Source organism: Mustela nivalis (assembly GCF_964662115.1).
Source record: "Mustela nivalis genome assembly, chromosome: 10".
NCBI classification, from domain to species: Eukaryota; Metazoa; Chordata; class Mammalia; order Carnivora; family Mustelidae; genus Mustela; species Mustela nivalis.
This window is the reverse complement of record NC_139029.1, coordinates 102,696,689-102,720,412: the sequence shown is the minus strand read 5'-3', so window position 1 is coordinate 102,720,412 and position 23,724 is coordinate 102,696,689. Positions and strand designations below refer to the sequence as shown.

The window sequence follows — 23,724 nt, the reverse complement described above, 5'->3', positions numbered from 1 at the left end:
AAACTCTTAGAAGAAGACACAGGACAAAATTTCACAACATTGAAGGCACAAGTAAGAAAAAAAAGACAAATTTGACTTCATGGAAGATTTTTAATTTTGTGCATAAAAAGATACTTTCCGGGGTGCCTGGGTGGCTCAGTGGGTTAAAGCCTATTCCTTCAGCTCGGATCATGATGTCAGGGTCCTGGGATTGAGCCCCAAGTCAGGCTCTCTGCTCAGCAGGGAGCCTGCTTCCTCCTCTCTCTCTGCTTGCCTCTCTGACTACTTGTGATCTTTGTCTTTCAAATAAATAAATAAATTTTTTTTTTTAAAAAAGATACTTTCAGGGCTCCTGGGTGGCTCAGTCTGATAAGCATCTGTCTTCGGCTCAGGTTATGATCTCAGGGTCCTAGGATGGAGCCCTGCATGGGGCTGGGGTGTGTGTGTGCGGGGGGGGGGGGTGTCTCTGCCCAGTGGGGAGTCTGCTTCTTCTTCTCCCTCTGTAATCTCTCTCAATTTCACTCTCTCTCAAATAAATAAAATCTTAGGAAAAAAAATAAAGATACTCTCCACGGAGTAAAAAGGCAGCCCACAGAATGGGAGAAAATATTTACAAATTATATAGTAGAAAAAGGAATGCTACCCAGAATATACAGAGAACTCCTAAAACTCTATGATAAATAAGCTGATTCAAAAATGGGCAAAGGACTTGAATTGGCATTTCTCTAAAGAAGACATACCGATGATCAATAAACACATTAAGAGATGCTCAACATCACTCATCATGAGGGAAATGTAAACCAAAACGGCAATGAGAGACCACTCACACCCATTAGGATGATTATTATAAAGACAAAAAACAGACACAAAAACCAAAACAACCGGAGTTGGAGAGGATGTGAAGTTAGAACCGTTGGCGCACCTGGCTGGCACTCTTGATCTTGGGGTAGTGAGTTCAAGTCTCACGCAGGGCATAGAGGTTACTTTAAAAAATGAGGGGCACCTGGGTGGCTCAGAGGATTAAGTGTCTGCTTTCCACTCAGGTCATGGTCTCGGGGTCCTGGGATCCAGCCCAGCATGCCTCCCTGCTCAGTGGGGAGCCTGCTTCTTCCTCTCCCAGTCCCCCTGCTTGTGCTCCCTCTCACTGTGTCTCTTTGTCAAATAAATAAAATTTTAAATATATATATATGGAAAGAGAGAGAGAGAGAGAGAGAGAGAGAGAGAATTTCAGTAAGACCCAACTATTCTGCTTCTGGGTATATACCCAGAAAAATCGAAAGCATAGTTTCAAAGAAATATTTGTATCTGCATGTTCATAGAAACATTATTCGTAATAGCTAAAATGCAGAAGCAACCCAAGTGTCCATGGGTGGACAAATGGATAAGCAAAATGTATAATGCAGTACACACACAATGGAATATTATTCAGCCTTAAAAAGGAAGGATGTTCTGACACAGGCTCCAGCATGAATGAACCTTAAAGATATTATGCTAAGTGATACAGGACAGTCACCAACAGACACAAACTGACCTAAAATACTTTGTCAGTTGCACAGAGACAGAAAATACAATGGTGGCTGCCCACGGAGGGGGGAAGGTGAGAATGGGGAGTGTTATGTAATTGGTAAAGGGTTTCAGTCTCCCAAGAGGGAAAGAAGCTCTGGAGATGGATGGTGGTGATGCCTGTACAGCCTTCTAAACATATTTAATACTTCAGAGCCGTACATCACATTTTATATGTATTTTGGTCACAATAAAAAAAAAATGGAAACAAAAAGCAAGAGAAACCATGAAATTAGGGTCAGTAAGAGGAACACAAAGGAAGCTGCAACTTACTAAGTGATGATTCAGCTCTCTTCCCAGGTGGCAGGCACCCGGATAATCACTATATTGTTTTATAACTACCATTTTGTTACATTGTCTTTTGATATGCAGGAATATTGACTTGGAAGATACAGGGAGAAAAATCTTCGGAGGTGAAAGGAGGAGGGCCTGTAGCTTGGGCGCCAGCCCGGGGGAGCAGTGACCGCGGGCGGGGGCGCAGCGGGACGCAGCGGGGACCCTGAGTGGGCAGCTCCTCAGCCAGCAGCTCCGGGGCGAGGGAGGACGACGGCGGGGAGTGCAGCGCCGCCTCCGGCCACACGAGGGCGCCCCGCGCCGCTGTGTTCAGCCTGCGGCGCCGGACTCGAGGGGTGCCCGGGGTCTTCTGCGGGATGAGGGGCAGCGGGGAGTCGGGGAGGGAGAGAGTCCTGTCTGACCCCAGACCGGTCCCCTCTCCGGGTCCCTCGTGGGGTCACCCTTGAAGAAGGTCAGTGTAAGGTCCCCCTGGCAACTGGACTCTGGGCACCAGCTTCCAGGCCTGAGGAGTTGGTGCGCATGTGTCGGGGCTGCCTGCGTGGGGGAGGGGAATGTTTGTTTCTCGGGGTGTGAGCTGTAGGTAGGGGTGTGGGTGTGGAGGTTTCCCCTGGGATGGCGTGGAGGGTGGGCGGTGGCGTGGGGCGGGGCAGTTCCGGTCTGCCGGGGGCGGCCTCGAGGAGCGGAATCTGAAGCGAGGAGCCGCCCAAGTGGCCTGGGCGACTCTTCCCGTCCGAGTCCGCGGAGGGTCTGACCGCCGAGAGCGCAGCCTCTGCTCTCAGCCCCGCGGCTGGCGGAAGGTGCTCGGCGCCCCCTTTGCTCGGCGCGGCGGGATGGAGAGGGAGCGCTTCCCTAGGGGCCTGCAAACCGCCCCCCCCCCCCGCCCTGGTCTTCTCATCACCCCGCAAAGGCTTTGATCTCCCGCGGCTGCCGGCTCCTGCCGCTCAGGAACCTGGTGCCACTAAGATGTGTCCAGGGGCATAGTCCAGCAGAGGTCTTGTGACCTAAGAAACACCACTGGTCCCACTTGGACCAGAACATTCTTTTTTCCTCCTGAAAGCTGCCTCGGGCCATGGCAGGGAGCCCGCGTTTGGAAGGAGGAGTGAGAAGGATGGCGGAATATGTCACCCCCAAATTTGCCTGTTGGTCATAAGGCTTATTTTGAGCTGATTATTTTATCAAATAAGGAAAACAGTAGAAGTTACCCTTTTGAAAGGGAAACTTATATTTGCAAAGGAAAATAGTCTTTTGTAAGGGTGTCTCACTCTCCGTAGTAGGAAGAGAAGGTGACTCTCATCACCAGAGACGCTTACCCAATGGGGACAGCAGTGATTTAAATCTGCCTAAGAAGCTTTCCCCTAGTTTACCCTGCTTTTCCAGGTAACCACCCATACAGACCTCCCCCCACCATCTTCACCTTTTGTTCTTTTGTCTTTAGCTGAAGTCGCTGAAGCTACTGGCTTAGGCCCCCTGGGACGAATGACTTTTTCTCTTATCTCAAATATATACAGGAGGTACACCTACAAATAAACTTCTGTTTGTTTTTCTCATGTTAATCTGTTTTTTATTACAGGGGCCTCAGTCAAGAATTCAGAAGGGTATAGGAGAAATTATTTTTCTTCCCCTCCACAGGTCACAGCTGCCAGGAGCCTAGAGGTTTCTCCCCTCTCCCACCACGGGGCACTGGGCTTCTACTGCACATGAATAAGCTCTACAGGCTGTACTTGGGTCTGGCGTCTCAGCCGGGGATTTGGAGAGCATTAGGGTTAGTGGAAATTAAACCCAGGGTGGGAGGCTCAGGCCAGTAGGCTGACGCCCTGGACAGTGTCCCAGAGCCAGAGGATGAGGAAGTCCTGAGGCTTCTTGGAGCCGGAACCAGAGAAGGAATAGCAAGTCTCAGGAATCCTTAGGGTCCGGAAACAGGCTGGGACAAAAGCAGGACTTCACAGTGCCTGGGAGACTCCCTGCCAGGGAGGGGTGAAGAAGAACAGGTTTAGGCCAACAACCACGAGAAAGATGTGAGAGAACATCTTCCTAGGACTACTGGCAGGCCCTGGCCCAGAGCAGGGGTCCTGGGAGCAAAGCTTAATTACCCTGTAGTCACTAAGAGTTACTTGGAAGAAGGCATTAATGTGGGATCTGGGCTGGTTAAAAGTCTATTTCAGCCCCCTACCCCCACCCCCAGTAGCTGTGTGACCCTAAATGAGCAAACTTCTTGGCCTAACTGAACCTTAGTTTCATCATCTGCGAAGTGGCAACAATAATGATCTTACAGAGTTAGGGAGACTCAGAAAGTAGGAATGTAGAGTGTTTCCAGGAACAGTGAATGCTATTTACCAGCATTCTTTTCCAGGGCCCAGCCCCCCAGGAGATGACTCCTGGCCGCTCACCTTTTCAAAAATCAGGCCTCCCTTCTAGGCTCCTCTAATTGGCCTGCACTACTGTGAGAATGAATTGGTAAGAAGTTCCGACGTCAGCCCAGGAGTAAGTAATGGGCTCCTGTCTTCTGTGGACAGCCCCGGAGGGGAAATGCCTGGGTTCCAAGCAGAGCATCTGTGGGATGGCAGACCACCAGTCCTCAGGGTGAATGCGATGAACAGGCACGTGGGTCTCTCCTTTCATCTGGTATCTCAGGGCAGAAGGAATGCAGAACTCAAAGTAGAAAGGACCAGGGGTGGCTGCCTGATCCAGCAGAGGCTGAGGCCTGGGGCCTTTGTCTAAGGCTGTGCTGGATGTTCTTTGTACCTTTCAGTCATGAGGGTGAGAGGTCATGGGTCAAGACCCTCCTCCACAGGGGGAGGAGAGAAGGCCTGAATGTAGGCTCTGTGTCCACAGCCTCTCCCTGCCCACCCTCAGCCCCCCATCCGTGCTCCAGAGCCTCTCAGTCATCCAGCTCAAACTCCCTTAGGTGAGAAAGGGAGAAGCTTCCCTGGTTCCTGGCCCATAAGAGCTGCTCAACAAATGTTGGTGGAATTGAATTGCATGTAGGCCATAAGGTTCACGGGAGGGAAGAAGCTTTTTGTGAACTCAGTCCAGAGGCAGGAAGCCTGTGGGTGGGTACCACCCCAGGATCCAGTGCCAGGAGCTAGTGGGGGCCCCACCCTTCCAGGTGTACGTGAAACCTGGCAGCCACCCCAGGTTTCTCCCTGCTCCCACGCCCACCCCCTCCTGTGCACTCTGCCTCCTCCTAAACTCCCAGCAGTCTGCTCTGTCTTTTCCCTGACCTCTTCTAGGCAAGCAGTAGTTCCAGCCTACGCTGCCTCAGCGTCGTCACTGACATCCTCACTCGCAGTCCAGCCCTCTCCAGCCTATTCCACAAACTGCAGCACAGGGACTCCTGTCCCTGCTTAAATACCTACTATGGCTCCCCACTGCCCACAGGATAAAGCTCAGATTCTTTGAGCTGTGGAAGCCCCTTGGAATCCCCATGCCCCTGCTTTCCTCTCCTGCTTCATTTCTTGTCCACCACCCTGACTCACCACTCTGTGCACTGGTGGACTCAGCTGTCTACTTGTGGTCACTGCCAAACAGCCTCTGGGGGTTTGTATATGCATATGCTCCCTTCAAGTGGAAATTAGCATTGTCGTGCACAGGCACTCAGGCACCCTTTGTTTCTTCCTGCTTAATGTGGTTAATTTGTAATTTTCCCTTCCAGCCTTGTATTAGACTCTACTACTACTGGAAAGCTGGCTCTTACCATTCTGTGTCCCAACCCCCCACACTGGCCCAGGTGCGCCCCCTCTGCTCTCAGCTCCCTGTGCTGCCCAGGCTTTGAGGACAGACGCCCTGTTACACCAACCACATTCCTTGATGATTCCAGTCTCTGCGGGCCCTGGAGGGTCAGCCCTTCTTTAGGGTCGGGCTCTGTCTTATCCGCTGCTGAATCTCCTGGGGCCTGGCCCTGGCTGGCAGTCACCCACCACCCTCTACCAGAAACACCTTCATTCAGCACGGGCTGTGCGCCCCCCCCCCCCCGGGGGCGGGGTGAAAGGGTGGAGGGGTGGGGGGGGGTGAGCACTCTCCAGGCACAAACAGGGGTGCAGGTAACCCTCTTGTGGCTAAAGAGCACCCAGGACACCCTCCCCCGTATTTTCTGTGCTTTGCAGGCAGAAGGCTACAGCCTTCCAGAGCATGGGTGCCCACTGTGAGCCAGCGCTCGGCCCCCCACCTGGGACTCCGCAGGTGGAAGGGAGCCAGAGGCCGCCTTCCTGGGCTTGGCTGCTCCCTTCCGACAGACAGGCAGGGTCACGCACACCTGCGTCTTTTCCTGCACTGGTGTCCTGGGCACAGTTCCACACCACTGGAGGCAGCCACCAAGGCCCTGCTCGATGCAGGGCTTGATCTCAGGACCCTGGGATTATGACCCAAGCAGAAGGCAGAGGCTTTAACCCACTGAGCCACCCAGGTGCCCCAGACCAGTAGTGTTTGGAGACACACTTCAGTGATGGGTGCAAAGTCAATAGAGGGGGTCTGTGTGGCGGGGGTGTCGCCAGGCCCATGGGGCAGGAGGCTTGCTTGGGTGGCAGCGCCTTGCTGAACCTAGAGTGGTTTGGCCTTGTTGGTGGCCCAGGGTTGAAGGGAGCCTGGGAGCCTGACAGACATCGGAGGCTCAGGGGTATACCAGAATTCAGAGGAAGAGTATGGCCAGCACTCTCAGGAACATTCCCGCCAATATGCTATGTCTGTCATCTCCTATTAGGCCGCTAGCAGTAGAGAGGCAGCCAAAGCCTCTAGTGAGGAGAAAAGTAAACCCAAGGGGTTGGTTGGTGCTTCAAGTATTTAAATGAGGCCAGTCTTGATTCCATCTGAGGGCACTGCACAGGGGAGCTAGATCTGTCTCCCTGGACAGATCCTTCTCTGGAGCCCTCATTCATTCATCCTTTCTTTGTATGTATTCAACAAATGAGGCCTATCAGATAATAAGCATATTCAGGGCCTCCCTGCCTCACAGAGCTTAAATCCCAGGGGAGAACACATTTTCCTGTTTCCTTGTTGATTATCCTCCTTTCAACAGGTGAGTGCCATTTTCCTTTCAATGACTTTTTTTTTTTTTTTAAGGTTTTATTGAGGGGCACCTGGGTGGCTCAGTGGGTTAAGCCTCTGCTTTTGGCTCAGGTCATGGTCTCGGGGTCCTGGGATTGAGCCCCACATAGGGCTCTCTGCTCAGCAGGGAGCCTGCTTCTCCTTCTCCCTCTGCCTGCCTCTCTGCCTACTTGTGATCTGTGTCTCTCTCTCTTTCAAATAAATCAATAAAATCTTTCTTTTCTAAAGACTTATTTTAAAGTGAAGGAGAGAGAGTTCATGCATGTGTGAGCGGTGTTGGGAGCGGCAGAGGGAAGGAATCTCAAGCAGACTCCCCACAGAGTATGGAGCCCAATGCGGGGCTCGATCCCAGGACCCTTAGATCATGACCTAAGCTGAAACCAAGAGACACTCCACTGAGCCACCCAGTCGCCCCAGTGATGGCTTTAAGTGAGCTGGTTCCCTATGTCAGACTTTGAGAATGCTTCAGGGTTGTCCCTGCCCATAATAAGGACTTCCATTCCCAGAGATCTGAGGGAATTCAGACACTAATTCTCTGGCAACAAATGTCCAGCCACAGTGTTGGAAGAGGAGGGGCTCTGACTATGGATGTTGAACAGGTACTTCTTCATTTATTTCTTTGAGACAACCCAGAGCCTCACAGGGCTCTCCTGTGTTTGGCCTTTCATCAAACCTGGGCTTGGGAAACACTGCCAGTAGTTCACTTGACTTTCTGAAGTTTGGCTTCTGGACTTTTAGGGCCCTCATCACACTATGTTGTAAGTAAGCCTTGATTTCCTCATATTTCCCACAACAGACTTAGTGCTTCTTGAAAGCTGAGGTTAGTCCTCATTCCTCTATCTTTCTAGCCTGGCCCAGGGCCTGGCACACAGTCTGTGTTTAACACCAGCTTGCCAGTTGCTTCTACCCTGGCCCCACACAGCTCTTTGGATGTTCTTCTCCAGGAGAAATGTGGCCTTCCCTTTTTCTACCTGGCTGAAATGTCACCTCCTGCAGGAACGTCTCCAGCCCCTAAAACCAAAAGGGAACAATGAGTTTGCGTGTGGTTCCCTCTCATCTCAAGCAGCTCCTAGCTGGTAGTGTCTAGAAAGGCAAACTGATGAGTGCTGTGCACTATGGTGCAAGGCAAAATTGTGAGACTTTACAAATGGGCAGAGGATTCCTGGGTGTTCTGTCTGTGGAAGGCTGTGAGTTGTCTGGGGTTCTGGGCTATCTGGTTCTGTAGGGAGCTCTGCATCTGTCTTCTGCCAGGCTGCATTACAGCTTGGTGGAGATGGGAGCTAACCTGTGGAGGGCTGACAGTGGTGCAGATGCTTTCCCTCTGATGGGCGATGCGAATTACTCCTGTTCCTGGCAGTGCAAATGTGTTTTGTCCAGTAGAGAAATCACCATAAATCCACAGTTGCAAAATCTTACTGGTTCCCTCCTTAATGAGTTATATAAACATGTACATTTTATATCTGTATGAAAGCTATGATTTTACCATTTTTTAAAGATTTATCTATTTATCTATTTGCCGTAGAGGTTAGGACGTCTCCCAGCCCCTCAGAGTCACGGAGGTCACCTGGTGACCGGCGGGGTCCGCCCTGATGCGGCCGCGATTAAGGCAGGGCTTCCCGGAAGGAGGCGCGGAATCGGGGAAACTCACCACAGCTTTGGAAGTGGTTCGGAAAGGCAGGTCCGGTTTGGCCAGGGAAAGGAGAGAGTCTCCCCACTGTGTGGGGGCTCAATCTCCTTCCCGGGTTTCGGCACCAAATGTAAAGTTTTTTCCGGCGAGATAAACACAACACCAGGCAAAGTGGGTGCAAGGCAAGATTTATTAAAAACGCTCTCCGGCGAAGTTTCAGGGCTCAGGAGAAGGGGAGCCAGGAGCCAGGAAAGTTGCACCGGGAGGAGGTGGGCACCCTCGGGCGAGGTTCCACCACTCTGGAAAGCAGAGTGGCGGAAGTCGCGCCCAAGGCAGGGAGGAGGGGGCTTTTAAGGGGTCTTGGGGAAAGCTCAGGGGTCTTTTGGCAAGTTTCCCTTATTTGGATATCCCGCCGCTCATTGGGATCCCATTGGTCCACAGGAGCCCAGGGCGGGGGGTCTCAGATTCCTGCTTGGGCCTTTGTTCTCCTGTCCCAGCTCAGGTCTTGTGGCGGGAACTTTCGCCATCTTTAGTAGCCCTTCCTGCCAGCCCAACAGAGAGAAAGAGAGATATAGACAGAGAGAGGGAGAACAAGCTGGGAGAGGAGCAGTGGGAAAAGGAGGAGCAGATTCTATGCTGAGCACAGGGCCCAACGTGGGGTTCAGTCTCACAGCCCTGATATCATGACCTGGGCGAAGAGCAAGAGCAGAACGTTTTAACTGACTGAGCCACCCAGGTGTCCCTAACTTTACCATTTTATAAAATAATTTTGTTAAAGATTTTCTCTAATTGAGAGATAGAGGTGAGTGAGAGAGCACAAGCAGGGGGAGCAGCAGAGGGAGAGGGAGAAGCAGGCTCACTGATGAGCAGGAAGCCCAATGTGGGGCTTGATCCCACGACCCTGGGTTCATGACCTGAGCCAGAGGCAGATGCTTAACTGAGCCACCCAGGTGCCCTGATTTTACCATTTTAAAGAAAGATTTATTTATTTGAAGTGGGGGGAAATGTGAGGGGGGGAGGGCAGAGAGAGAGAGGGGGAGAATCTCAAGTAGATTCCCTGCTGAGCGCAGAACCTGACCTGGGGCTCAATACCACGACCCTGAGATCATGACCCTTGCCAAAATCAAGAGTCCGATACTTAAAACTGAGCCACCCAGGTGCCCTGTGATTTTACCATTTTGAAAAATATTCTTTGTCAGTGGGAAGATCTAGGACAGAGGTAGTGATAATTCCTGCTGAGCATTTATTCAGGCATTATGCTAAGGGTCTTATAGACATTGCCATATTTAACCATCTTGGGTACACTATAAGTTCTGTTCAGTCCCATTTTATGGTTGTACAAACTGTGGCCTAGAAGTTAAATAACTTAAGGACTCAGAATCAGTAAGCAGCCTGTTTGGAACTTGTACCCAACACCTGGGATTTGACACAGATTCATACTCTGTGCTGTACACCTAAAGACCATTAAAAATGAATGGGGGGATGTGCCTGGTTGGCTCAGTCTGTTGGGTGTCTGCTTTTGGTTCAGGTCGTGATCCCAGGGTGCTGGGATCAAGCCCGCCTCAGGTTCCCTGCTTGGCAGGGAGCTTGCTTCTCCCTCTCCTCCCTGCTCCTATGCGCGGTCTCTCTCAAATAAATAAAATCTTAAAAGAAAACACAACACAACAAAATACACACACACAAAAACTGGGGAAGAATCAGTAAGGGCCTCCTGGAAGAGGAGACAAACCGAGTTTCAAAAGATAACGAGGAGTTAGTACAGAGGGGTTACCAGGCACAGGCGAGCGCGTAGGAAGGCAGGGCGGTCGGAAATCAGGGCCTGCTGTACTCAGATATTCTGCTGGGCGGGAGAGCAGGGTGCGGCCATGGAAACTGGTCGGAGATAAGACTGGAGCAGTACGAAGGTGCCGATTGCTGATTGAGAAGGGCTCCTGGGGGTCAAGCAGAGATTGGACTTTATCCTCAAACTATAGAATTTTCAGCAGAGGAGTGACACGATTCGATGGGTTTTATCTTTATTGCTTTTATTTGAAGTTATAAAAGCCACTGAGACACTTGGTCTTTTTAGAGAAATCATTTTGAAGCAGTGTTGAGGTTGGATTGGAAGTGGCAGGAACCTAGGTGGGGAGGCTGTTGAAAAGCCAAGCCGGGAACAAAAGGAGGGGTTGAAAGGAGAAACAGAAACGCTTTTGGGCACATGGGGGAAGGATCGGAGAGACAGAGGGAGACGCTGGGGCAGGGCTGGAATTTTAGGCGCCCTGCCAAGTGCCTGGCTCACTGACCCCTAGTGCAGGCTGGTTCCTGCTCACTCTTAGCATTGGAGAAGATGGTACTTGGAATTTAAAAGGCGAAGGGTTGTTCATCGAAAGTAAAGCTCTCCTATTGAGAAGCATATATAAATAAACAGGGCCTGAGGAAAATCCCCCAGGCCCCTCTCTTTTGGTTTCAAGGGTAGGGGTGGGGGGCGATGAGAAAGGAAAAGAGACAAATCACAATGACAAGAATCATTAGAAACCTTCTCTTGATAATTATCGATGTACAGATTGTCAGCACACCAGGTGATTTCTAATCCAAGCCCAGTTCTCCTCCCGGCTTCTTAATGGCTGCGGGCCACTTCCTCTTGGGACCCAGCCAGAGTAAGCTCAGGAAATGCAAACTTTTAATTCTGGAATTAGTAAAGCATATTAGGAAAGGAAATCCACAAATGAAGAGATCACATTATGAATTCTGACGCCAAGGGAAAAGACTGTGAGTTCATTGGGGCCAGGACCATTTTACTCATTTTGGTGCAGGGCCCAAGTCATTGGTTTGGTCCTTGTTCCAAGATTACCCAGGATTCAGCCTCTCCCATTCTTGTAGGTCTTCAGACGTCCATCTGGTGCCTTTAGCTCTAGGCACTGAGCTGTCTGCAGTCCTGCTTTGCACTGTTCTGCAGCAGGGGAGATGCCCTGCTCAGATGAAGACCCAAATAAAGGGTCAATATTTTTCATGACACCAGCCAGGATTTTGTGTGAATCTGAGGACAGAATATACTCAAAAGGTCTTTGAAAACCGATCAGCTATACAAATGTTATCAGCTGTTCTGTATTCCTTGTTGTTCTGACTGATGACTTGACACTTGCTATTTAATTTATATATTTTAAGATTTATTTATTTGAGAAAGGGAGAGAGAGACCACGGGGGAGGGGCAGAGAGAGAGGGAGACTCCTTACTGGACTGCTGGCTGAGTGCAGAGCCCTTGGTGGGGCTCCATCTCATGACCCTGAGATCATGACCTGAGCCAAAATCAAGAGTCAGATATTCAACTGATTGAGCCACCCAGGTGCTCTGCTGTTTAATTTTTAACACTATGAGCTCAATGTAATGCTAGTATATACTCAACAGAAGACTGGGTACTTTCACACTTAATCCTCACAATTTCATTGTTTATTTTACCAGAGGCTCAGAGAAACTAACTTGCTCAAGAATATACTTTTTGTCCTTTTTAGGGCCCTCTTGAGATTGGGTTAAAGAATTCTCCATGTCCTCCCACCACAACACTTACTACAGAGTTCTCCCCATTATACTGGAAGCTGTGGGTGCCAGGAACAAAATTTTGGTCACAGTTATCTCTATTCAGCAAATGAGTACATAGAAGATGCTAGAGAAACAAAACAAAGCCAACCTGCCTAATACTTTTTCCTTTACAACATAGGTTCACTGTCTGTCTTCTGCTCCTAGAATGTAAGCTGTATGGAAGACCTACTGTGCCTGGCTGGATTCTCAAAGCCTAGAACGATGCTTGGGACACAGTAACAGTCCAATAAATACTTGCTGGTAAATAAAGGACAGCTATGTGGACAAGCAAATTCTCCTTTTTGTGACATCAGTGCACTTTTTTTCTGACGCTGATTCCAGTAAGATAACGCTTTGAGACTGCAACACTCTGATGTGGGTAAGTGCTGAATGCTCTGGCTTTCTGAGTTAAACATTCACTTGCAGCAAGATGATGATCAGAGACGGAACCACAGGAATGCTGTCCCTGAGAGCATGGTCTCAGGGAAGACAGCACTGCAGGCTGGTGCAGGTGTGGGCCATGGACTCTTGCTCCATGGCCCTGGTCTAGCACCAGCAAGACCATGACTTGAGACCACTGGGCTCTTGAGTCCTGGGTCTCATACACCACCCTTTCACCAGATGCAGCTCTTGAAGCAGCAGGAAAAAAATAACCTGCTTCTAATAATCAGCTTCATGTTCTTAGGAATCCTGTTCCTTGCCAGAACCCTTCTAGATCAGTTATACTATTCTTTCCCCTCTCTGCAAACCAGCATTATGTGCTACATTAAATATTTTTTTAGCGTAAAAGTTACCATCACATTAAGAAAATTCAGAGTATGAAAAAAATTCAGAAAGTCACCTCTAATTTCACCAGTCACAAAATGATTAGCCTACTTGTGTATATTCGTTCTCCTGCCATGCATGTGTATATATGCATTGTGTGTGTGTGACATGTATCATGATTGGTTTTTTTTAAAATAAAAATTTTATTTATTTGTCAGAGAGAGATAGCGAGAGCACAAGCAGAGGGAGCAGCAGGCTCCCCGCCAAGCAGGAAGCCCCATGCGGGGCTCCGTCCCAGGACCTCGCGACCTAAGCCAAAGGCAGACACTTAACCAGCGGAGCCACCCAGGCATACCCTGTGTTTTGGCCTTTTTGTTTAACATCGTGTCATGTTTACACTACAAGGACATCATAACCATCCATTTAAATAGTTACTGATATACACCTTCAGGATTTCTCAAAGAAACTGACAAATTTCAAAGACAGACCTTTTTCTTATATAAATTCCAAATCTGGAATTCTTAGATGTGAACTCATGGCACTTGACACCTATCATGAAATTGTTGCCAATATGTTAAATACCAATTTAATTGGTTACAAAGTGTTAATTTATAATTTAAATCAGGTTATCAGTATAGTATGGAAAAATTAAAACCTCAAGTCTTCAATTTGCATTTAAGAACATTGCTGGGACAGACAACTTTAACCATGAGTGGTTACTAGTTACTTATTCTTTTAGAATCATCACAGACATTGAGAGGAAATGTTTATCTGCTGCTAGGTGGGCCTCTCTTTCTTGGAAACGATGTACCGTTAGAGCATCAGGAGCAAGGGTTTTAGGACTCACACCCCTCTTGCTCAAAGAGCTGGGCATGTATGCATCAGCCTCATGAACTGGTCATTTCATCCATTCATTTACCAAAGAAAGACCATTACATTTGTAAGAATAAAAGGAGGGGGAAAAGAGAATAAAAGGAGGATCTGATCAAAAGGAGAATTTGATAATTTAGCTAATATTCTTTATTTTTGAAGTATGCTCTTCACCCAGCATGGGGCTTGAACTCACAACCCTGAGATGGAAAGTTGCATGTTCTATTGACTGAATCAGCCAGGCACCCCCAATTTAGCTAATAATATCATTTTTTAAAAAAAGATTTTATTCGACAGAGAGATAGAGCACAAGTAGGCAGAGGGAGAGGAAGAAGCAGGCTCTCTGCTGAGCAGGGAGCCCAATGTGGGGCTCGATCCCAGGATGTTGGGATCATGACCTGAGCTGAAGGCAGCTGCTTAACTGACTGGGCCATCCAGGTGCCCCAGCTAATATTATCTTTAAAAGTCACTTCCAAACTGTCCTAAGTAATGATCCATCTCGGGAATTAGAAGAGCAATTTTTCCCCAAGAATTAATTTTTTTAATAGTCAGATATTTATGCTCAAGAAGCCCTTATTTAACATAAGCTGTTACATATCAACTAACCTTTCTGATAACCATGGGAGGGGGTTGGTACAATTATTAACAACTTACAGAAGAAAAAAAACCTTATGCTTATGGAGGCTAGGTAATTAGGTTGAGGTCACCCAGCCTCAATTTGAACCCAGGTAGCTTATACTGTTAGGTAATTCCACTACTAGCTATCCCAGTCTCCTCTGCTGAGGGTAAAAGTTAGCAACATGCTAACGATGCTATTCTGCTCAAGGAAAAGATAATCTACACATTACACATGGTACTTTTCCCAATCGCTGTCATTTGAATGATTTTGTCACTATGGCCCAGACTGAACTGGGGGGAAAAGGGGAGACTGAATCTAAAATGCTAGAGCTAGCAAACAGTTCAGAAGTGATGTACTTGAAACTCTCTAAATGCTTCTAAACTTTGAAGTAACTTGGCTTAATTGCCCACATCTGGGCAAGCCAAGCAAGCTTGGGCTGTCGCTTCCTGTCAAGAACCGAAAGAATTTTCATATTGACACAAGTCTGTCATTAACCTCTTTCTTCATGTCTTCGAGGCAAATGCCTGACCTGATTATTAAGACAGGCCATGTTGCAAAAGTGGAAATTTACTGTTCACCTTCCCTCATCTTTCCGAGCAAAACAGGGAGGGGAGGGATACATACCTGATTATTAGGTTTGTTATACTGTGAACCATTTGCTAGGTAAAACCCAGACATTTAGGTTTTTGAAAATAACTGATACCCATTTCATTTTGAAATTCAATACAGTCAAACACTGGCTCATACAAAAATATTAAATGGCTCTTAACACATTTTTTTTTCTTAAAATACAGGATTAATATTGACATATGTATCTATCGTACAAACAAAATTTAGACAACTCAAGAATTCAGACGATTAGTCTTCAATGTGATTATCAGGGATATAACACCTCTGAAGTTTCCATAGTTTGCTTTTACCATCATGCTCTCCTGAGTATTTTATAGAAATTATTTATTTATCCTAACTAGTTAAGATAATTTAAATTCTCAACAGATGGGAGTGTGCAGACTAATACAGTCTTGTCACCATGATCATCTATAATTGCTAACTATCAGTTTAAGTAATACTCCAGCTTTGGCTTAGCAGCTTGTTACAGAGTAAGCTCTTAAAACAGTGCCAAGCGTTTTTAGGGCCTACGACTACCGAAGCGCTGTACATGTTCTGAGACTTACGGAAGGTGTGGGACAGAGAGGAAACGAAGATGGGCGGGTGGTCTTTGCATACATTTATGTTTCCAAAAAGCAGCCACAGAAACTGTGTGAATTGGAAGAAAACTGTCCTCACGTGGAGTAAAGGACAAATAGCTTGGCTCAGAAACCCCAGCTGCTTCTCAGCGTTGGAACACAACCTGCAACACAGACAGGATCTGCTGACTGACAACAAGGAATAGATGGCACAGAGTGGGCCTGTACGGGGTTTTAGTGTGGGCTGATACCACAACTATCTTGAATAAATACCTTAGTTTCTGGGGAAAAAAGTCTGGGTTGGACTGGGCAATAGAAGGTTTAATTCCAACTTTGAGCCAGTTTTTAACCCTTTACTAACAAGATTCAACTACTGAACAAAGACTAAGCAGGGTCTTAAGTATGGACATAGCTCAACCATTAGGATGGGAGTGATGGGGTTCAGGACAAGGTTGCCCCAAAATGTGCCACTTTGGAATGTGGAGTATTTGAGCTGAAGGCAGTCAATGCCTAGCAGACTCAAGAGGAGCTTTTTACCTCCCCTGTAACTGCCTAAAAAAATTTAGATAGGGAGCCTGTACCAAGAAGAGAAGTATTACCATTTTTTTTTTTTTTTAAATGCAAGACTTCTCTATATTGGCATGGTCTACCAAACATTTGCTCTTCCCATCTTCGTGTAAATAGTCTTCATTCCTTTTGAAGCTACAGACCCCTACCCACCCCTCCTTGGCTTTGGACGGCTTGTAAGTCTCAGCTGTCTGATTGTTTTGTTTTTTAAAAGATTTTATTTATTTATTTAACAGGCAGAGATCACAAGTAGGCAGAGAGGGAGGCAGAGAGAGAGGAGGAAGCAGGCTCCCTGCTGAGCAGAGAGCCCAATGCGGGGCTCAATCCCAGGACCCTGAGATCATGACCTGAGCCGAAGGCAGAGGCTTAACCCACTGGGCCACCCAGGTGCCCCTGTTTTTGACCCTCTCATGTCTATGTGAAGTTCCTGTTATGTATGAAATTAAAATTTTCTATCTTATCTGTCTTATGTCAATTATTAGGCCATTCAAAGAACTTAGAAAGAAGGGCAGTTTTCTTCCTTAGAGGAGAAAATAATTCTATACTCCTCCTCTTCCACCCCACCCCTTCCCACTTCCTTCTCATGGACAATGATCCTCATTTTTATGGAAGGGGAAAGAGGCACATAGAGATTATGGATTCAGGTCTATGGAAAACAGCAGAGTCCCAACTGGAGCCAAGCCTGCCAACAATCACAGCAGGCTTCTCCCCTAAAATTCCTTCTCCATCTGCCATGACACTCAGGCATAGAAAGGGAATTTTCATTGTGTCCTTAAGGTTAACTGCTTTGGATGCTTACAGAGAGGTGATTTCAAAATTCCCCTCTTCCCTGCCTTAAAGAAAAGGAGGAAAGAAGAAAAACAAAAATAAGCCATATACACTGCTCCACAGCACATAAGCTGATGATTTAATATTAGTAAGGGCCAAACTGGATCTTGATAATGAAAATGAAGACACAGTAATACTTTCTCAAGAAAATAAACATTTACAGGGAGAAAGATTTCTTAAAAAAAGAGAAAAAAAGTTTATTTGGAAAAGCCAGCCTCTTACACAAAAAGTTTTGTACCTACACTTTCACTGTGTCAATTACAATGATACTTTAAAATGCACTAGATAGGGTTTATTGAGTGTCTATCATTATCTTCTTGTGCATTTTAGAAGATATTAGGTTAAAAAAATATTTACAGATTTCATTCTGGTCCATCCTCCCAATCCTTATGCTAAACTCATTTCTCTACTTTTCAAGTAACTAAAAAGGGTCACAATATCTTTAGGTTTCTGTGAAGTAGTAAGACTATGTCTAATAATTATAATCAAAACATAATTTTTTTTTCAGGCCTTCTCAGTAAAAGAAACGGAGCAACTTCTCTCCCAATCTTACTCTTACTGGTTTGCCTGGGGCCAAATCACTCTGGCTTTAATTAGCAAATATATAAAAAAAAAACAAAAACCTAAACACACAAAGACTGAGTATCTCACACACAGCTCTGAGCTAGACGCAGATATAAACGGAACCACTACGAATCAATGGGGGGAAATTCCAGGAACACCACCACCAACAAAAATTCCAAGCCTCATAGTTTAACTAAGGTTTTGGTAAAACTGAAGCTGAATTCTGCTGCTGTTTGAAATATCTGTCTACATTTAATTAGATGTGTTGTGTTTACTAAGGAGGCACAAATACATAGTTTTGCATATTTTAAAATTAACTTTTAGAGTGAAAAGTACTAAGTAATTTCAAACGGGGCAATGGTCTATAACCACTCAAAATGTGTCTTTGAAAAGGGAAAACAGTAATTTAATGAAATAAATTCTCAAGCACTAATAATATTAGCATCCTAAGAAAAGATTCCAGAGGGATGCTGTTGAGTACAATGTACCTAGAACTGCCAACTTGTTTCCAAAGTTGTATGCCTTAAATTTCCTAAATATATAGCTAGCAGGCACTATACCAGGCAACTACTGATACGGGGAAAATATTTTAGTCAGGATTTTATAATATCCCAACTTCCAACCAATATTTCTATTCATAAATCTTCCAGTGATGATGTCTGACAGTATATTACAAATAACAATGAAGCAAGATTAATTTTAAATTTTAGATTTGTCTCAAACAAGTTAGTTGTTATTCTTCCTTCTAATGTAACACTTAAAATAGATGAATTCAGCAGAATGGTTTAAAAAGTTAAGGCTCCCTAAAGAGTTCTAAAGACTAAAACTTAAGGCACATATTATAATCTTCTGGACACTGTTAAAAGCTAGGATTTAAACAAACAAACAAACAAAAAACCACCACACTACTGCCTTCTCTCATTCTTTGCCAACCACTCCTTCCCCAAAGGTATGGCATTTTTAATTCAGGCTACTGGTAAGGAGTGAAACAAAAATTCCATCCATGAACAGCTGGTATGATTCGCACACACATGCCCACTATCGTCATTGAGCACCACTGCTGGAATACAGGCCAGTAGATATTTTCAGATATCTTGGGTCACAGCTACTTCATTGACCCTTGGGCTGCACAGGTTTAGACTGGACTCTCCTCCTCTTTGGGACTTCCTTCTGTGTCCTTCTGCTCTGCAGATTCTGCTGCATATTCTTTTGTCTTCTCAGCAGCATCAACACTTGTCTCCTCCTCTTTGCTTTCCTTTTTCTGCTGCTCCTCTGCTTTCTGCTCTTTCGCCACAAGTCGGTAATTGATGCCCATGCCAATGAAGAGATAGATGCCTGCTACAATAAGGATCACACCACATGACCAATAGGTGTATTTGTAGTCTCCGTAGATGTCATTCAGACGACCTGAAGATACCCAAAACAAAGTTATGTGGACAGATGTAAACACATAACCTTCCCCCAAAGAGAGCTGAAGGATCCACTCAGAAAGATGTCAGCCAATCCTCAAAGGAGCCCACAAATAACAAATGCTTCTAAAAAGTGACTGCTAACAATGATCTTATCTTTTATGACATCACACTTGGTTTTAGATGGCCTTGCTTATCCCGTTACTTTTAGCAACTTGAAAGTAATGAAATCTTGGCTAACTGGAATGGGGAAGGCCTAGAGATACGTACAATCAAGTCTCCCCTTCACAATGGAAAAATGTGTGGCTCAGAAGAGATGTGGGAGTCTTGCCCCCAGGCTCCAGACCTAACTGCAGCATCCCACCCAATGCTCTTTTGCTGACATCAGCATTCCTGAAGAGCAGTCCAAGGGATACTTGTCCTGTGCTACAGAATTAACTAACAGCATCACCTTTCCAACATCCTAAGTGCTTAACCCTCACAACAGGCAGCGTCTGTCATCACACTTGCTGTATAATCTGCTGACTGAAGTTAGAAACCTTGGGTAACTTTTCCAAGGTCACAGAGCTAGTAAGTGAAGTGGCCTGGCTTGAAACCCAGGAGGTCTGACTCTGAAGCCTGACTTACAACCTTCCAAGTGTTTCCAGAGTCAGACCTAGGAAATGGCTCAGCATATGCTTCTCCAGTGAAGCGTCACCATGTGCATTAGCATATTAAAGATTTTGCAAGGTCCTCTACTAGAGACATCTATCAAACTTAGTGTTCCCAACATTTTCTTTTGGCCATGAAATCCTTATGATAATAGAATTTATTAGCATCTCATCCAATTGGTATGTTAAGGAATAAACTCTGGAAAACCCTACTCTATCCTTCAGAGAAGGACCGAATAGAACCCATTCAAACACCATTCCATGTGTTTTTCTAACTCAGGGCACTGGCCATCCAGCAATATTTACTGTGCCTATACTTGTCCCAGGCACTGGGCTGCTGGCCCTCAGGATAAGGGAGAACAGAGGAGAAAACCTCCACAGTTCAGTGGACAAGAGAAATGTTAATCAAATAATTACACAAACCATGACAAGGGGGGTTTGCAAGCAGAAAATAGGGGGTTGGCAGCAGCAAGCGGGTCTGGAAGGCTTCTCTTCAAGTGTAAATGAAGCAGAGACCTAGAGGGGGATGGGAGTTATCCAAGAGGAGAGCATGGGAGAAGGCTGGGGCCAGGGAACAGCAAGTGCAAAGGCAGGTGGGAGGAAGCTGCGAGGTGAGGGGGAAGGAGGAAGGGCGGGGTTGCTGGAACAGAGAGAACAAAAGGTGAGTGACAGGAAATGAGGCTGCAGAGATTGGTGGCCAGGCTGGGGGATGCCTTGCAGGCCACGGGAGGGAATCTGATCTCCACCCTGAGAACAATGGGAAGCAACTGGAGAGATCTAATCAGCTGGGCTATCAGGTTTGTATTTGCACAGATAAATTTTGTCTGCAGAGTAGAAAACAGATTGAAGGTGGGATAGAGTGGATCTGGGTAGACCAGCCAGGAGGCTATGGGAAGCAGCAGCCCAGATGGGAGACAGGAGCTGTGAATAGGGTGGTGTGAGGGAAAAATGGGCTGATTAGAAAGAGACTTAGGAGGTGAAAATTGACAAGTCTTGGCAATCACTGGATATGTAGTGGAAAAGAACAATGTGAAAAGATAGGTGTAGGACTTCTTTGATGTATTCTCACTCACTAGCCAAATACTTTCAAGAAGTATACACCTAAAAGGAGGGCCAAATTGTATTTTCACTAATATTATCTAATGAGCTATTAATTTAAAAGATGAAGTATTTTTTTAAAAGATTTTATTTATTTATTTGACAGAGAGAGATCACAAGTAGGCAGAGAGGCAGGCAGAGAGGCAGAGAGAGAGAGAGAGAGAGAGAGAAGAGCAGGGAGCCTGATGCGGGACTCGATCCCAGGACCCTGAGATCATGACCTGAGCCGAAGGCAGCGGCTTAACCCACTGAGCCACCCAGGCGCCCCAAAAGATGAAGTATTTAATATCCTTAGGAAACAGTTCCCAAATCATATCTTCACTTACTAGCCATGTGATACAGGCAAATTATTTAACCTTTCAAAGTTTCTATTTCTTATGAAGTAGGAACTACAACAGTTCTATTTCATAGGCTTGAGAGATAGAAGAGAATATAGGAGATGGTTAGAACAGTCCTTGGTAAACCATGAGCTTACACAGTAGCTATTATCAGAGATGGAGTTGTATTTTACATGTTTTCTACAACAAGGACGTAAGTTTTTTGAAGAGAAAACATACTTCAAAAAAGAATGCCATTTATAAAAATATTGGACTCCCCTTTCAGGTGGATGGTTGAGTGTAATTCACTTCCGTAAGAATCAGAGCAGTTCTCCTGTGCCAAGCACTGTGCCAGCACTGAGGCTAGAGGAAACGGAAGTACCTTCTGCCACCAGGCAGCTTACTAATCTTGGCTTTCTAGCACCCTTCCATCTCCTATGCCTGCTTCATGTTAATAGAACCAAAGAGGGAATAGGGCATACTATACCTAAAAGTGGTGGCCCCAGGAGGACAGGACAGCATTCCACAATGGTCACCAATCCCACGGCGCTGGAGAACCTCTGGGGTCCGACGAGGTCCATCAGGGTTTCAAATAACACGGAGCTAAGCCACCCAAATGCAAATCCAAAGAATCCAGCATAAACACAGAACCCAATGTAGCTGGAGGATAAAGGTGCTAGCAGATGACACACTCCGTTTGCAACAACAGAAGCCGCAAAAAAATACTGAACTCGAGGTCTTATCCACTTGGTGTTGGCTACAAGTCCCATAGAAGGTCTAGCTACCATGTCAACAAAAGCCAGAATGGAAAGAAGGAAGGCAGACTTCTCACTAGAGTAATGTTGACTCTTGCCATAATTACTAAGAAAGACCAAAGGGGTAAACAGTCCAAAAAACATGAGCACATTTCCGGATAGGTATAGCAAAAAGCCTCTGTGTGTGAACAGAGATAAATCCAGGAATTTATTAACTGTTTGGAAAACTGACCGTTTCTCTTCCTTGTGGTTTCCTCCAATAAGATCTGTATTTGCATCACTTGACCCCTTTTTCTCTTCAGATTTCCCAGGTTCCTGAAGGGATTCTTTGGACCTTTTCCCCGCACTTGTTGCTGGGGGCCCTATTGGTCGCATCAGGGCTCCAGCCACACAGCAGTTTAGGAGGAGGCCCCCGAGAATTAGGAAGCTCCCTCTCCAGCCAAAGATACCAAAGAAAGCCTGATTGAGTGGGGCCAGGGTGGAGAGGAACACAGGGCTGCCAGCCATGGCCAGTCCATTTGCCAACGGTCGCCTCTTATAGAAATACTTGCCAATCATGGTCAGAGCGGGATTCAAGTTGAAGGCAAGCCCAAGACCTGGAAAAAGGAGGGAAAAGAACAACATAAATGTCACAAACATATTAGGAATTACTTAGCCAGACAAAGAAATTAAGAAGAGAAGTATAATTAATACAAAAGAGACAAAAATCCTCACCAGTTCAGGACATACTGCATAATGGTTTAAAGTGAGAGATCTAAGTGGGTTCAAACCTCAGCATCACTATTTACTGGCTAGTAAGATCAGACACATGAGTGTTTCCTGATACGTAAAAAAGGCATACAATACTACTGTGAGTAAAACATTTAGTAGAGGGCCTGGCATATAGAAAGCACTCAATAAATGTTATTTTTATTATTGTTGCTTATATTACTTGAAGGTGAATAACTATTTGTCTAGTCTTACAGAATCATCTGAGGAGTCACTGTAACAATAGACAATCATTAAGTAGATAGTTACAACTAGAGACAAAAGTTTTACAACAGAAAATGCAATACAAAATTATTCCTAAAGAGTCAATGAATTTAAAAACAACACACACACATACACAGTTTTCGGATAATAAAACACAACATTATCAAGGTGTCAGTACTTCCCAAATGAATGCATTAATTTAATGTTATTCCAAATGAAATGTCAGTGCATTTCATTTGGAATAGATAAAATGACTCTAAAACATACTTAGAAGAATGCACGGGAGTCAACCAGGAAATTTCTGGTGGTACAGGAGGAGTGGGACAAACTTTAACAGATAGTTAAGTGCTCTTCTAAAAGCTACAATTATTACAAGAGTGTGGCTCTGACTCAGGTAAACACTTATCCGTTAAAGTGGTCAGAAAGTCCAGGAACATACCTGATTTTGTAGATAGATAGATAGATATCCATATATAAATGTAAATGGTTTTTTAAAAAAGATTTTATTTATTTATTTGACAAAGATCACAAGTAGGCAGAGAGGCAAGCAGGGGGGAGGGGGAGCAAGCACCCTGCTGAGCAGAGAGCCTGATGTGGGGCTCAATCTCAGGACCCTGGGGTCATGACCTGAGCGGAAGGCTAAGGCTTTAACCCACTGAGCCACCCAGGCACCCCATAAATGTAAATGATTTAATATATATAATATAAAATGTAAAATTATATATATATATAATATATATAAAATGTAAAATGTAAAAAATAAACATATATATGTGATATAATGTAAAAATGAAATTTTAAATTACTATAGAATTATTCAATAAACAGTTCTAGTAAAAGTAAATATTCAAATAACTTTTATTTTTATTTTTATTTTTTTTAAATATTTATTTATTTATTTGACAGAGAGAGACCACAAGTAGGCAGAGAGGCAGGCAGAGAGAGAGAGAGGAGGAAGCAGGCTCCCCGCTGAGCAGAGAGCCTGATGCGGGACTCGATCCCATGACCCTGAGATCATGACCTGAGCCGAAGGCAGCGGCTTAATCCACTGAGCCACCCAGGCGC

General features: G+C 45.7%; 1 protein-coding gene and 1 long non-coding RNA gene across 6 annotated transcripts in view; one reads left to right on the top strand and one right to left on the bottom strand.

The window, feature by feature from the left end:
- Window positions 1-2,438: 2,438 nt before the first annotated feature.
- LOC309841724 lies at window positions 2,439-12,351 on the top strand. 3 transcript variants are annotated; one of them, XR_014299271.1, is made up of 4 exons: window positions 2,439-3,213; window positions 3,466-3,598; window positions 4,187-4,290; window positions 12,198-12,351. It is a non-coding gene; the product is annotated as an uncharacterized lncRNA (long non-coding RNA). The 3 variants fall into 3 exon arrangements; XR_014299272.1 differs by having other exon boundaries at window positions 4,187-4,317; XR_014299270.1 differs by lacking the exon at window positions 3,466-3,598.
- A 4,715-nt stretch (window positions 12,352-17,066) lies between these two features.
- Window positions 17,067-23,724, bottom strand: part of SLC16A1 (solute carrier family 16 member 1) — a 54,460-nt gene continuing 47,802 nt past the window's right edge. For all 3 annotated transcript variants that reach the window (XM_082685087.1, XM_082685086.1, XM_082685085.1), the window contains 2 exons: window positions 21,420-22,283; window positions 17,067-18,865 (listed from right to left, as the gene is read on the bottom strand). In XM_082685087.1, the coding sequence (XP_082541213.1) occupies window positions 18,594-18,865; window positions 21,420-22,283 (1,136 nt within the window). In that variant the 3' untranslated portion in view covers window positions 17,067-18,593. The remainder of the gene's footprint in view (window positions 18,866-21,419; window positions 22,284-23,724) is intronic.